The following is a 16,319-nucleotide window of genomic DNA, read 5'->3' on the forward strand; positions in this document are numbered from 1 at the left end:
AGAAAAAAATATACAGAAAGTTGAATCAATCCTGTGATTGTCTCCTTACAGATGAAGAAAACAAAGTATGTAATAGTAACTATTAGAAGTCCTAGTAAGATTCAAAGTGTATTAAGGTACTAGGACAAGAGATCTAAAGATAGCCAAATCTTTACTTTTATTGGGGGAATAAAAACCCTACTAACAAAGTTCATTCCACAAAACTGAAAAAGAAAGAAAGCAGTTCTATTATTGGATAAGCATATCTGGAATGCAATGCACATTGCTGGCAGTCTGTCAAAGACACTATAAAGACCAGACAAAAATCTCACACAAATTTATACAGTAAAAACAAAAAAAACAACAAAAAAATAACACTCATTTTATCTCCTTTAGACAAATTGATATACTTTGTTTCTTGCATACCATGTGAGTATACCTTGTAAGAACCCTGAGTTAATTTCAGAAGTATTATGTCCATAGTTTCATCGGTCAGAGGCTGAAAGCCTTGACTGTAAAATCAAAAGTTTGAATCTATTATGTTTTCAGAGATGCTCTAAAAGAGGGGAGAGGAAGATTATTGCCTCTCTTCCCTTTTTTAAATGCAGAAAATCCATTTTATACTCACATTTTAACCAGTGAAATATTCACTCCAAAATTCCTAAGGGAGATATAAACATAGGAGAAGACAAAATAGAGCTCTCTGAGCAACAGAGAATTTGGTTCCTAATCCTAAAACACATCTAGTGAGTTAGATTTAGAGAGTTAGATGGGAGAGTTAGTGAGTAAATCTGAACCTTATTTAGGCTATAGTTCTAAATAGCCTCAAGCATGTAAGCTTAGCTGCAACACAATCTAAGTATTTACCCAAAGTTTCAAACCTGAGTTTTTGAACATTTCTGATTCTGGAAGAATTCATTTATTGTTAGGAAGGAAGACAAAAAAGCAGGAAAGAAAGAGTCCTCCACTGAAACTAATATTTTCCAGATCTTCTTGGCCAAAGCAATAGTCTGAGCCAAGCTTCCTTAAGGAAAAGAGTAGATAGAAAATGACAAAAACAAGTGGTTTGGGAAGAATCTAATTAGAATAAAGTTTTCGTGTGTGTGTGTACTCTGATGAAGCCTGTGGACCTTAGAATCGTTTTTTTTTTTTAATGCACAAAATAAAATAATTTTTTCGTTTTGTTTTGTTTTTTAGGGCCTTACCTGTGAAAAATGAGAATTTCCAGGCTAGGGGTCGATTTGGAGCTGCAGCTGCTGTTCTGTGCCACAGCCACTGCTATGTGAGATCTGAGCTGCATTTATACCACAGCTCATGGCAATGCTGAATCCTTAACCCAGTGAGCAAGGCCAGGGATCAAACCTGCGTCCTCATGAATCCTTGTCAGGTTTGTTACCACTGAGCCACAATGGGAACTCCCAAAATAAAATAAATCCTGTAGGCTTGAAAGAGAAACCAATAATACTGAAATATAGTTATCCACACACTTAAAATGTATAAGTGAAAGAACACATTCTTTTGTAGTAATATATATACTTCCTAATTAACGACTTAAATTAGAAGTTCCAGCAGCAATACACAATAATTTCTAGTAGTGATTAGCATAAACAATATTTTGATGTATATGCAACAATTATATATAATATAAAAAATATCTATGTTTTCTTTTGGTAGCAATGTCCCAATTACTTCTAATTGTAATGTATTTTGTTGCTAACATTTAAAATTAAAGGAAATGCTAAAATTCAGTTAAAGAAAAAAAATAGTGTCTAATGAAAATATAGACATTTTTCCCCACCCAAATTTATGGAACAAGGGAAAAAGCCTGAATCATAAAATGATTATAATAGAAAAAATAACCTTTTAAAAAGCACAAACTAAAATTATAAGAAATTAATTTTATACTATAGCATAAAACCCCAAAATTAAAAATATCAGACCATGAAAACAACAAAAAAATAAAGAAAAAATGGAAGATGGGCCAATTTCTGCTCCCTTTCACTGGTAATGTTGACTCTTGTTCCCTACCCCCACCCCCCAACCAGACTTCTAAAGGATAAAGAATTCAGAGAAGTAGAGGACCTTACCTACAATGACAATTAATAGCTGGGGACAGTAAAGACCCCCCACCCCAAGAGAAAACAGCTGAACTAAAGTTGCAGGTGCATCTTCCTTTGGGATGGAGTACTTTGCTCTTTATCCTTAGAGAAAATTAAGAGCAGAGGAAAATGAAAGCCATGATCTGATTCTAGAGGCAATAGTGCCCTGGGTGCTATCACTAAAAATCAATGACCTAGAGAGAAATAAAAACAAACTAAGCAATGAAAAGGGATTGTGGCCTTTAAAATGCACTGATAATTTGACCAAAATACTTTAAACAAGTGGCCTTGTCATACACAATTTCCCACAAAATCATGAATTAGTGACCTCTAGGGCCTTGGGAGTGGAGCGAATGGGAAGTGACTGCTAATCAGTATAGGAATTATTTTTAGGGTGATGAAAATATTCTGAAATTAGTGGGGTTAGTTACACAACTTTGTGAATATGCTAAAAAATATAATTGTACACTTTGAAAGGGTGAATTTTATGGTATGTGGATTATAACTCAATCTTGAAAATGAGGTTAAGAATTAGTGAGATAGGTATCATACCTGAACTACTAACCCCCTCAAGACCATTATTTTAGTAGAATTGTATGTTAACATGGACCATCTATCAAAGGAGTTTAGCCATTCATAGGGCTTTGTCATAGAAAGACTCTTGTTTTTCTAAGAACATGCTCCATGATAGAAAACACAGCTCATAGAGCATTGAAGGGTGAAGGGAATGCCTTCCTAGCCAGAAAAATCAAATGAGTGAGTCTAGGTAATTAGTGCAGTGACAGATGTACAGCCTCAGATTGTACTGAGCTGATCTACTGAGTTGTTAAAATGCTTTATAAGCCACTGATTATAACATTGAGATAGATTTTTTTTTTTTTAGTTTTAAACAAGACTGTTGACTTGCAACACAAAATTCACAAATTATAAAGACTTTTTTCTTTTTGATGAACAGACGAAGTGATAGAAAATTTATAGCAATACTATCCTTAGTTTTCCAGATACATGTTAATGTATCAAAAATAGTGCAGAGGAAAATGAAGAGTAAAATAAATGTGACTTAGAATAATAGTGTATAATTTAAAGTAGCATTTATTACTATTATGGTAAATAATCTTATAGGAGGCTTATAATCTGAGGCAGATAAACAAAACGAAGTTTGAATACTTATACAGGAGACATAAAGAGGTTCATGAAATGAATGGCTGAATAGTTAGGTATTTTTACTAAGAGCAAGTTTTCATACAAAGGAAAGAAAAATGCAATAGTAATTTTAATCTTAAAGTCAATACTGTAATAACAGTCATCTGCATTATAAATTCATATCACAGAGGGTTATAAAAGACCTTCTGTTAAAAAAAAAAGACTCCATGGGAGATACAGGTTTCAAACACATTCTATACTAGGATTTATGGTTTGTGACATTCATTTAGGCTGTATCAGGGCATAGGCAATTTACTAGAAGTTGACCAGCACTTTCGTAAAGCACAGCAATTCTTTCAGCCTGAAGGAGTCTCAGGCCACATCTAGTAAGTTATTGATTTAATATATCATATTGCTTTTTTTGTGACCTGTAAGAATTCATCATTTTAAAAGCACATTTTTCCAAGCAAATTGTTTTCTTAAAAATGTATATGCTGTATAATAATTTTCATCATAGAATATATTTGATAGTAAATTATGCATTATACAAGTGAAAAGACAGATCTGAAATTGTGAGTAGCTTAAGGTTGTAGTATACAGTCGCTAAGATATCTGGACATTCAAGAATTACCTCTTCCATATAAATGATGTGAGATTTTTCTCTCTCTGAATGGGAAGGCACCTATGTTCTCTTTTATCTTCAGTCCTCTTCTCTATCCCACACCCATGATCAAACCATAGGTGGGAAGTCCTTTTAATTGGAATAGAAGCCATAAAGTTTAGTTTTAGTCTCATTGGCTGATCTTCCTAGACATACTGCATCTGTCTACTGTATCACTGCTTCATAGCTCAGGAGTAAAATAAGCATACACAGTATAGTTACAGCATGGGAATGTTTTACTGGCACAAATCAAACCATACAAATTTATCCAAAACAGGAGTAAAAAAAAATAAAAAACAGAAGCAGCAAGAACAAGAAAAGTAATACAAAATTAAACTGTGTGGGTGATTTTACTCCCTCAGTGAGAGTATGCTGCAGACTGATCAAATGATTTGCTACTGTGAAATGGTAGATTTGATGTTGCATTCCTTCAATGGAACTGAGTATCCATGTGGCTCTCAGTTTGTAAGAATCTTATCATAAATATATTTCTAATTTTAAAGATACATATCTTACACATATATAATAGTGTCTCTACATGTAAAACAACAGTATCTAGGTAATAAGAGAAACAGCAAAGATTTCAATCCTGGGAAAAAAAAAATGGCTTACATGGATTTATTAAAAGAGGGTATCTTGTGTTTAATTCAGTTCCTGGGGTAATTTCAACTAAATGAAATGCATGTGTTATGTTTGCACTGTGGAACAACATCTTGTAGTGCATGGTCTTGGCGAGCATAGTTTATTTAATCATCAAACAGACATTTATGGAGAACCTACTGGCTATCAGAACTGTTTGTGGAAGAGAATAGAAACATGATAACACTTATGTGTTAGGAGTTACTGTTGTGGCTCAGTGAGTTAAGAACCCAGCATAGTATCTGTGAAGATGTAGGTTCAACCCTTAGCCTCACTCAGTGGGTTAAGACCCAGCATTGCCACAAGCTGTGGTGTAGGTCACAGATGCTCGGATCCAGTGTTGCTGTGGTGTTGCATAGGTCTACGGTTGCAGTTCTGATTCGAGCCCCTAGCCCAGGAATTTCCATATGCCACAGGTATAGCCATAAAAAAAAAAAAAAAAAAAGACATGTATTAGAAAACTCACTAGTTTTCTTGTGGGGATTAGTGAAACTGGGGAAGAACTTGTGGGGATTAGTGAAACTGGGAGTCCTGTGAGAGCCCACGTGGAAATTGTTGAGAGTCTGGTTTGCGGCAGTTACAGTGGCAGAGAGAGAGAAGCTGATAAGCTACAGGAGGGTACAAGCAACAAATCAGTGTTAAACTCTAAGAATCAGGCAGAAAGTGTCAAGAATAATGCCATTTTGCCTGAAAAAGAGTATATTGCTCTTTTTATCACTTTGAGTATATCAAATCACTTTGCTGTATACCTGAAACTAACAAAACACTGTAAATTAACAATACCTCAATTGAAAAATGGTTAAAAAAGAATAATGACATTTCATAATAGGCTGATTTTGACATTTTAAATGTTTAAAATACTTGGCTCTATATGTGTACATAAAACACAGTTCTTTAATGCTGTGAAATCATAATTATAGCAATTGATATAAATGTTAGAATTATTGTCAAAGTAATAGCACATTTTAGAATTGGCAGTCTGACATTTCCAAAAGTATGTTCTGGGGAACATTAGTCCGATGAGATGTTACACTGAAAGAGAGTCTCTGTGATCAAATAGGTTTGTAAGAAAGAGTATGGAACCCCCCAAACCTTGCTAAAGTCTCAATGAATTTCCATAGCATAGAACTCTGTTGATTTTACCCATGTGTTTCCCAAATTCACTTAATCACAGAACCATATCTTCTCATAACACATGTGTTCTACAAAAATGCTATTAAAACAGAGATTTAAGAGTAGTCATATGTCATACAAGTTATAATCAAGAACAGGTGAGTTCTTACATTTACTGTATTACAATTGATATAGACTGTTTAGAAAAACACAGACAATTTGACAAAACACCTCCAGGTATGAGTTAAATGGTAAAAGTAAGCATAGAAACAAAAATCTTGTCTTTCTTTTCTCTTCTACTGATTATTAATAGAGCCAGAAATGTAAAACTTGACCTTTTCTGTACCAGCCAATCAAATGAAATTAAAACAGAATATAGGAAGCTTCTAGGAACCAACATTAGAAGAATTAATAAAGCTGGCTTCGCTTAGTCATTATTCCATCTGAATTTCCATAAACACAAAACAGATTACATTCTATCTGTATCTCACAGCATAGTGATTTTTCTGTTATTTACATACTGCATAACATGTTTCCAGTCACCACAGTATCAGCATAATTGACTATAAATTAGGCCATGCTATAAGCACTGACCAGAAGAAATGTAAATTTATTGCTACCAGTACAAATAACAAATCTAACATATTTATTACATAAAGAAGAGGTGTGATTATACTGCAACCATATATATATGATATATATATCATATTCTTCATATTTATAAATGAGATTTATAACAGGAGATGTCCCAAATGTTCTCTATGAAAAGTAAAATATACAAAACAAATTAAGGCTCTCAGATGCATATCAATCTGTAATGGTAGACTGTTCATGACTAAGTCACAACTGAACTTGAGTTAGAATCTCTCATTTCTGTGCATTCTTTCCAAACATAAAAATAAGAGCTTTTGTTAGATCCATTCAAACTATTGTCATTTTGGAGCACCTTAAAAATCAGAAAGTTTACATGTCATGTATTCTTGAATGATTCTTTCATCAGTAGTGTTATCAGTTGAATAAAGTTATGACTGCCAAAATAAGAATACACCTGACTACTCTAATCTCAAACAATAATGAGTGATGAGAGCAATGCATCTTTGGTTGTTATCATTGCCAATTTACTGTTGTTCTGGGGAGTTCTAATTTTAGTATGTGTAATTCTATTTATTACCATTTTATAAAATAGTAGAAGAAAAAAAGCAGTATATTCATTAGCCACCCAACTCAATATAACTTACTGTTTGTTCTGTATGTGTGTGTTTTCATTATAGTGCTCTATTTTTAAACTTTGGCCAGGCATCCATCAAAAGTTTTGACTTTTTCAAACTATCAAAACTCTTCCCAAGCTACCTAATACACCACTGCACTTCGCCGTCTCTAAAAGGAAAATGAGGCTTTAACTCCAATAAATTTCCAGCTTAAAACCTAAACCTACTTATTTCCAGTCGTCTTCAGCCATTTTCTCAAGTTATAGAGGACTGTCACTAATGCTTTCTAAAGCTAATCACGCCACTCTAGTTTTTCATCTTATCTTTCCCAAGCCTCTAAGTCAGTGTTGCAGATTTCCAGATTTCTTTTCTTTTTCTTCTTTCCTTTTTTTTTTTTTTTTTTTTTGCTTTTTAGGGCTGTACTCACGGCATATGGAAGTACCCAGGCCAGGCCAGGTGTCAATCAGAGCCACAGCTGCCAGCCACAGCCACAGCCACAGCCACAACGCCAGATCCAAACCATGTCTGCGACCTGCACCACAGCTCACAGGCAACACCAGATCCTTAACCCACCGAGTGAGGCCAGGGATCGAACCTCCATCCTCCAGGATCCTAGTCAGGTTCATTGACTGCTTTTAATGACTTCTTCCTCCCTATTAAACAACAAAAACTTACTCAACTTTGCATCTTCCCCCAACTACTCCCTACATTCTCCTTCTGTTTATGGTAAAGATTCTGATTAATTTTGTGTCTCTTTATAAACCACTTAGTCTTCATTCAACCTACAAGCTAGCTACCCCTTTCTACTCTAATTCAAGGGCAGCACATTTTTCAGTAAAGGACCAGAAGATATTTTCGGCTCTGTTGGCCACATATGTCCCTGTGGCATATTCTGATTTAATTTTTCTTTAATTTTGAAACTCTTTAAAAATGTGAAAACCTCTCTTCATACAAGCTGGATTTGATTTGCTGGCTGGCTGTAATTTTCAGAAAGCTGCTCTGGTTAAAACTATTGTATTAATGCTACCTAAAACTTGCTTTTTGGTGTTTGGAGGGAATCCTCTCTAAATTCAAGGCCAGTTAAGTGATAAACTGAAGGAAGTCAGACCATTAGCTTAAATATTTATAAAAGCTGAGGAGCAGTGATAATGGGCTTCCTGAGCAGCTTCAGGTGCCTCCTAACAACCATGGCCACACCCTCCACAGACCCACCCTTAAATAACTGTGGAGGAGGCCAGGAAGCTCTTCTGCAGGTAGGATGGCTCTCAACCGGGAGTGAAGTTGTTTTCCTGAGCTCACCAATCAAGAAGCTCAGACCTCTCCAGGAGGTAAGGCATGGAGCGGGGAGGCCTGAGTGCTTTACGAAAAAATCCCTCCTGGAAAAAACCTTAGGCATAGAGAAGCAGCTCCTTGCTACCAGATACTACAGACCCCCCAAACCCATTCAGACTTCTTTTTCATGTATTACAACTGTCAATACTTAGCATTTTTGAACGCTTTTTTTTTTTTTTTTTTTTTGCTTTTTAGGGCAGCACACACAGCATAGGGAGATTCCCAGGCCAGGGGTCAAATTGGAGCTGGAGCTGGAGCTGTGGATCCAAGCCACATCTGTAACCTACACCACAGCTCAGGGCAACACCAGATCCCCAACCCAAGGAACAGGGCAGGGATCAAACCTGCATCCTCATGGATACTAGTCAGATTTGTTTCTGCTGCGCCACAACAGGCACTCCAATGTGTATGCTTTCTTTAAATTGACTCTCCTCCTCTTGGCTTCCAAGAGATAAATCCTTTGTAGCCACCCTCTACCTGATCCTGCCTTTGCACTCTCCAGACCTCCCTCTTTGGCCATCTTTTCTCAGTCTACATACTTTTCTGGTAGATCTCATTCATTTAAATAACATTATCATCTTTTGTTTTTGATACCAATAACTTCTTTAATAGCCCAGGTTTTTCTCTGTGTTTCAGAACTGTGAATCCAAATGCATCCCCCTATCTTATAAACAGCAGAACCAGTATACAAATTTTCCAGAAACATTGGTTTCACCCTCATCTCTTTTAGGAACCTAGAACATTTGTGGGTGAGGTAGCAAAAAAAGTCTGTCCCTATGCACCATCAGCAATTCTTCTGATTTAAAGGTAAATCACATAAACACATAAAGATTGGTGAGAGAATATTTAACTTAGATGAGTGGATGGGTGTGTTTGTACAGCCATTCCTGTCCCATGTCTAACTTGATGGCAGCATAATCAGGGTTGATTTTGAGTAGAGTTTCAACGCCTGTGGTAGGTAAAACAATTTCCCACTTGCATGTGTAAATTCTCATCATTATAAAAGAGATGATTATATTTACACTTTTATCATAAATGAAATCTGGCCACCATTATTAACTCTAGAGATAGCACCATGATTGCAACATTATCATATTACTTTATTTCTAAGAAGAATAAATCTGAATCCTTAAAGTTTTCTGTGTGCACAATTTTTTATTTTTAAAATATTTGCCCTTGTTAAAAGTGGAAATAAATGATATACCTTAAAATCCAGAAGTCATATATTTTATATTAAGAAAATATTCACGGTATGAACTTTTTTTTCTAAAAATAATATTTATAACATTTTTATTTTCAGCACCTTGTGGAAGTCGTTCAACAGGTTCAGAAGGCACTGTTCTGTCACCAAACTACCCAAAAAATTACAGTGTGGGACATAATTGTGTTTATTCAATAGCAGTTCCCAAGGAGTTTGGTAAGTAACATTTATCTCATCATGTAGTATACCATTTCAGATATGCTTTATTTTTTACTACATGCTCTTTAAAATATTAGTTGTTTTTTAATGAAAATATTTACTGTTCATAAAGTATTTTACTCTGCAATTCTTTTTAGATAGTAGCTTTCTAATAATAAAATTTTAAGATAATTTTACTTAATCTGAATTTACAGTCAAGTACACAGGTAAACAACAATATAAAAATGAAAACAGGATTGTTTTTAATTTTTAAAAATAAGTACATCCAGCAACCTTGCAAGTGCCTTCATATTTGGAATTCCATAAAATGGGAAATTACCAGAGCATAAAGCAAAGTCTGCTCTGCAAAATATGCATAAAATCAAATATAGGACTGGTATAATAATGACAAAACATGTGCAAAACAATCATATCAGTTTTATACTTTATTAACACATTTCTGGAAAGAAGAGATTATGGTTTAAAGCACTTAGCTTCTGGGACAGCAATAAATATAAAAAGACAGCAAAGGACATTTCGGTTCATCTTGTCAACCTGATGTCCTCTGCCTTGGCACAGAGAAGACAATGTGTCCTTTGCTGCCTTCACATCTCCCTGATCACAAGCCTTAGAAGTCACTTACCTGGCTTCTAAAGGTTTTGGATCTGAGATCCAGCTGGATCCCCTAACTCCAGTTAAACTCTGTTTATGGACAGATAGGTGAAGGAAATTTAGTGAGCAATAAAGTATGGGAGAGAGTCTGAAAGTTTAGCCCTCTGGAATCTAGATTTACAGCATTGTAAAGGATTTGCTATGAAATGAATATCTGAGTCAAGATGACTAAGTATTTTAGCAGAAGGACATAGATTTTTATCCTACCAATATTTTTGGATCACATTTTTGACTTAGTGTTTCTGCTGATATATAAAATAAGCTGATGCTTCCAGTCCAATTTCTTACAGCCAGACATTACCTGTATATCCTCCTTTTCTCTCTTCTAAAAGAAGTTCAAGATCCTCAACTTATTTAAAAGAATATTGTCATCAGGAGTGAAGTACTAAACCTTTTATTCTAGTCTTAAGGTAGAATTGATGATGGCAGCATTAGCAAGGTACCTGTTTCTTTTCTACAGTTTCTTCCCCTTAGTGTATTGATCAGTCAAATCAGAGTTGAGGTCTTTAATTATGAAGAGAATGACAGTTTAGAAAGAAAAACGTCCCACTTAAATGTGTTTATTTTAATTTTTGCTTTTTGTTCTCAAGAGTCTTCCCCTTGCTAGAGGATTTATAGTCCCCAGCTACTAAAAATATTACATGGTTGCTGACAGATAACAAAGATCATCCGCAAGGCTGAATCCTCTTTGGGCATTAATTTATTCTTTTATATTCTGTTCTTGGGATGTCATGTGGCCAAAGGAATGAGAAAGAATAAAATCAGCCATTTCCTTTTCTGACACAAAAACATGTGGTCACTGGAGGTATTTTACAGTGGTGTATATTTGCCCAAAAAGAGAAGGAAAAAGTACTGATTAGGAATCTATTTTTTTTTTCTCTTTTCTATTTATTAAAGTATATTTGATTTAAAATGTTTCTTCAAGTTCTGTTGTATAGCAAAGTGACCCTATTTTCAAGAATGGAATCTTTATTTTAGCTGAGTTAATGTAAGTTCAAGTCAATCCTCTTATCACAAAAAAAATGATGAACAGGGAGGTTGAGATTGGTGGATCTAACTGTAACGTTCGGAATGGATGGGAATGGGGTCCTACGGTACAGCACGGGGAACTGTGTATGATTGGGCCACTTCACTGTACAACGTAAATTGAAGAAACTTTGTAAATCAACTATACCTTAATTAAATAAAAGAAAAATGATGCAACCAATGATCAGTGCTTTTCAACACTAATTTTATTTTTAAAACCAAGTCTTCTTGGATTATCTGTGGAAAAAATCAAGTGTACTCTGATTTATTAATAGGGAATCTGATTTTATTTTTATAAATGTTGCATCATTCTTATTTTAAACTGTATATCAAATCAAAGAGACAATTCTAATTTCAACCAGTCACACATTAGCTATCTGTTTTTGGACAAGTTACATCATCTCATTGAGACACAGTTTCTTTATTTGTAAAGTGGGGTTCATTTTGTCTACACAGCAGGGTTGTTGTTAGTAGTAATTGAGATTGTGTGTGTATATATATATATATATATATATATATATGTGTGTATGTGTGTGTATAAAGTGTGAATCCCATAGTTCATACTTTTGGGTTTAAAAATCCCATTTTTGAGAGTTCCTGTCGTGGTTCAGCGGAAACAAATCTGACTAGCATCCACGTGGATGCAAGTCCGATCCCTGGCCTAACTCAGTGGGTTAAGGAGCCGGTGTTGCTGTGAGCTGTGGTGTAGGTTGCAGACATGGCTCCAATATGGTGTTGCTGTGGCTGTGGTGTAGGCTGGAGGCTATAGCTCCGATTCAACCTCTAACCTGGGAACCTCCATATGATGAGGGTGCGGCCCTAAAAAGACAAAAAAAAAAAAAAAAATGCCAGTTTTGGAGTAGATTTCTGAACTTAGAACACAACTCAATTTGTTTTTTTTTTTTCATTGGATAAATTGCATCATACACCTGAGTCTCTCTTTTCTTATCTCTAAAAGAGAATTTATAAATCTCTCTTTTAGGATTATTTTATAATTAAATAAAATGTAAAAATGGTTGGTATAACAACATATAAGTCATATACACAAACAGGTGCACATAGAGACACACGTCATTATGTTCACATTCATAGGCATCCCAACCTTCCCCCAAAAGATGAAATAAAATGACCTGTATTACTGGATTACCCTAGTGTTTTAAGAGCAGCAGGGCTGAAAATAAAAACATTTATATTATGTAATTAACACATGGAAACAAATATTTTGTGCTTTACCTCTCCAGTGAATCTACTGATCACTTTAGATTTTCTGGGAGCAGAGTAATTAAAAACTGCCGATCATAGATTTCTTCCTATCCCTACCTTTACCTCTTTAATGTGAGATGACCAAGCAATAGTTACTGAGTCTCTACAAATCAAATTTATATTTTGATTCTTTTTTCTCTCATTCTCACTTTGCCCTAATATCCTTATCTTGCCACTTTGATCTGTGTTTTATGACTTTTTGGTATCATAACATATCACTTCTCATTTTTATCTGTTTCCCTGTCATTTATTCCAAATTGTGATAATTTATTCTTTCATATCTTTTATATGCTGATACTCTTAAATTTTACTTTTTAAAATCATTTAGCAAAGTGTCTGTCAAATACACTCAGTTCATTTACTGGGATTGCAGCTTTTACAATGGTTAAGGTTCTAAAGTCATTATATAGAGAAAAATCACATATAATTAATATTACCCATGGACTACCTTATATTAACCATAGAAAATCATCTCCTTGATTTTGCATAAGACATATTGTTTCAGTAATTCTAACAGGACATTTTTTCTCCAATGTCAGAAAGATAACAGTTTGTTCAGATAATACCAGATGAGCTAGTTTGGTTTCTTACAGGTCATTTAGTACCAAATTACTTTCATTGATTTATTTTTGCCTAGAGTAGATTTGAAGTCATATAAGTCAAATCTGCACATAAGGTGACTATACTGGTTGATTGAGTGAATACTATTTCGTCAGTGAATTCCTGTCTTTCAGTTTTTCTAGATAAGAGAATCGTCAATTCATAATGCTTTCATGAGCATTACTGGATTTTCATTTCAATTCAGATGTTAGGATTACTTTGGTAATATTCATTTTGCAAGATTTCAGTTGTTTTAAATAGTTAGAAGTTAGAAAAATAACAATTATGGATCAATTGGATAGCATTTATTGATATTTTGCTGACTTATAACAATTAAACTATTTCATTTGGGGTTTTGAATTTAAAAATTTCCTACTTTATCTATTAATATGTTTTAATTTTTCTTCATCTTTCAGTTTTTAATTATCAGTTGCTTCCCCTTATGATTTATTGCTAAAATCTTCATGCATTATTTTTAAGTGCCAAAAACATGGCAGATAAAATTTATTTTGAATTTGGTATAGGTAACATGCTTTAGAATGTAAGAGAACTGTTAACATTGTTAGAAGGAAAATATTTTTATTAGTATTATGCCTTTATACCTACAGTGTAGGGGCCAAAATCATGTTGAAGGGAAGGGGTGTTTAGTAAAATTAAGGAATAAATGTTGTGGACTTCTACTCCAGTAACTGCGGCTGAGATAAAACAGTTATAGTAAGAGCTAAAGTAGCACACTAGTCAGAGGCTAATGTTTGTTTTTACCTATTTTTCTCTTGGGTTAAAAGATAATGGAGTTTTTATTTTAGAGCCCAAGAGAAAGATAGTAGAGAAGGCAAATTTGAAGATTTTACATTCAAGCAAAATCCTTGAAGCAATTTGAGGAAATGAGATTAAAAAACCAAACCAAACCAAAAACTTGGAGAGCCTCCTTATAATTCAGGAGAAATGATCCGTAATTAGTAACATAGTACCTGATTTAGTTTCACATGTAATATTGCTGCCTTTTGACATTATTATCGCTTCCTGATCTCCCTCCCTCCCTTAACCCCTTCTGTCATCCACTCTTTACATTTAAGGGAGTATCTGTAAAAGAAAGGTGTTAATGTTCTACAGCTGCCATATCAAAGTAGCACAGATTTGGTGGCTTAAAACAACAGAAATTTATTCTCTTATGGCTCTGGAGGCTAGACTTCTGAAATTGAGGTATCAGTAGCACTGCACTCTCTGTAGACCCTAGGGAAGAAGGCTTCCTTGTCTCTTCCTAGCTTGGTGGTTACCAGCAATCCTTGAAGTTCTGTGATTTGTAGCTACATCACTCTGATCTCTGCCTCTGTATTTACAAGACCTTTTTCTCCTGTTTCTGTGTCTCTTCTATTTCTATATGTATCTCTGTCTTCTTATGGGAATACAGGTTGTAGGATTTAGGGCCCACTTTAATCTACTATGATCTCATCTTAATTTATATCTGCAGAAATCCCGTCTACAAATACAGTGACATTCTGAACCTCTGGGGAGAGACGAATATTGGGGTGGGGGGGGACACTATTCAACCCACTACTGAGGATAGTCTATATTACCACAGTTTTATATAGCAAATATTAACCTAAATTACTGTATAAAGCATGTATCAAATACCGTGTAAACGTAAACTAACATTCAGATTCCTTGGAAAATTCCAATATGTAAATCACCTTGAAGAAATCTAGGATAATTTGTGGTGACTTAACTTTGTGTTTAGCCTCCTAGATAATTTAACCTCCTAAAAGACCCATCCTGAATGCCTATTGGTTAAGGTACAAGGCTTAATGTTTTCCAAGACTAGCTTTCACATGTGGTATCTTGAAAGCAGGTGTGAAAATCTTTTCAGGTTTTCCTTCTAAAGTTTCCCAGTTAATCTGCCTTCTCTTGTATCTTTTGCTGTTGGTGTAGGCTCTTGGTTGCATGGGTTTAAAATTCACATATTTCTAGGAGTTCCCGTCGTGGCGCAGTGTTTAACGAATCCAACTAAGAACCAGGAGGTTGTGGATTCTATCCCTGGCCTTGCTCAGTGGGTTAAGAATCCGGCATTGCTGTGAACTCTGGTGTAGGTCGCAGACACAGCTCAGATCCCAAGTTGCTGGTTGGTGGCTACAGCTCCGATTAGACCCCTAGCCTGGGAACCTCCATATGTCGCAGGAGTGGCCTTAGAAAAGGCAAAAAGACAAAAAAAATAAAAAAATAAAAAATAAAAATAAAATTCACATATTTCCTAAATCAGTGTAGTCTGCTTCATATAAGGGGCTCATAAAGTTACTAAAATATTTTGTGTATTGCTGTGGGAGAGGATTTTTGTTTTGTTTTGTTTTAATTTTAAATTACCTGTCATCACCTTATGCTTCTCTCCTTTCACATGTTTTATCTTTCTTTCTTATTCAAAACCATTGTCTTCCCTATGTCCCACTGTAGTATTTTAATTCCAGTCAATCTAGAAACATCTTTCCCTATTGCTTACAATATAGGATTATAGTTTTTCTTAAATCAATTTCAAACTTTATTATGATATTATATTAAAAACTGGTAATGATCTGTTAATAACTGTCTCATTAATTCTTATCATATTCATTAAATTTAGTATTTCTTTTCTATCTTATATACTTAGGAAATTACATAATGACTGTTAAATGCAAGTTATTTTTGAATATATCTTTCACATTTCTGTGTAAACTGTTACCTTGTGAAAAGTAGTCTTTAGAAATTTAGATCTCCTTAGAATTTAGAAGGAAAAAGCAAAATGGGTTGCAACTAAGATGAACATGCACTCTATTTAAGTGTATATATGTTTTATTTATACACACGCACACACACATTTTAAAGGTGTAGCAATGTAGTTTTCACTTGCATATGGAAGGTTAACTATTCTCATCTTTTATGCTAAAACTGATAACCATTTTTTCTGTGTATATTCTCCTTTAAAACTCAGATACATTTGACCATTTGCCTTTTGATCTTACATCTAGGTGTTTTTAAAATGAACTGTTTTATTCATCACTGTTTACATAATTTATGTTGTTAGCTTGTCTTTATACTTAGTTCAGTAATTTGTCACTGATTTCCCCCATATTTTGTGACACATTGTTTTGAGATTTTTTTTTTTTATATTCTTATTAGGCCACTAAATCACTTTATTGGCATTCTGGTTTTTCCTG

At 34.4% G+C, this 16,319-nt stretch overlaps 1 protein-coding gene and 1 long non-coding RNA gene across 6 annotated transcripts in view; one reads left to right on the forward strand and one right to left on the reverse strand.

The window, feature by feature from the left end:
• The window catches only part of CSMD3 (CUB and Sushi multiple domains 3), a 1,221,352-nt gene that overhangs the window by 968,607 nt on the left and 236,426 nt on the right, over window positions 1–16,319 (forward strand). For all 5 annotated transcript variants that reach the window (XM_021090582.2, XM_021090584.2, XM_021090585.2 and 2 more), the window contains one exon: window positions 9,475–9,591. In XM_021090582.2, the coding sequence (XP_020946241.2) occupies window positions 9,475–9,591 (117 nt within the window). The remainder of the gene's footprint in view (window positions 1–9,474; window positions 9,592–16,319) is intronic.
• LOC146403730 (uncharacterized) overlaps window positions 4,101–16,319 on the reverse strand; it is an 84,869-nt gene continuing 72,650 nt past the window's right edge. Inside the window, exon 2 of the long non-coding RNA XR_014842990.1 lies at window positions 4,101–7,495. This is a non-coding gene — a long non-coding RNA (uncharacterized LOC146403730). The remainder of the gene's footprint in view (window positions 7,496–16,319) is intronic.

This window comes from Sus scrofa, chromosome 4 (assembly GCF_054392235.1).
Source record: "Sus scrofa isolate SSC_HxYL_T2T_F1_AM1 chromosome 4, Sscrofa_HxYL_maternal_Yorkshire_Landrace_v2.0, whole genome shotgun sequence".
NCBI lineage: Eukaryota > Metazoa > Chordata > Mammalia > Artiodactyla > Suidae > Sus > Sus scrofa.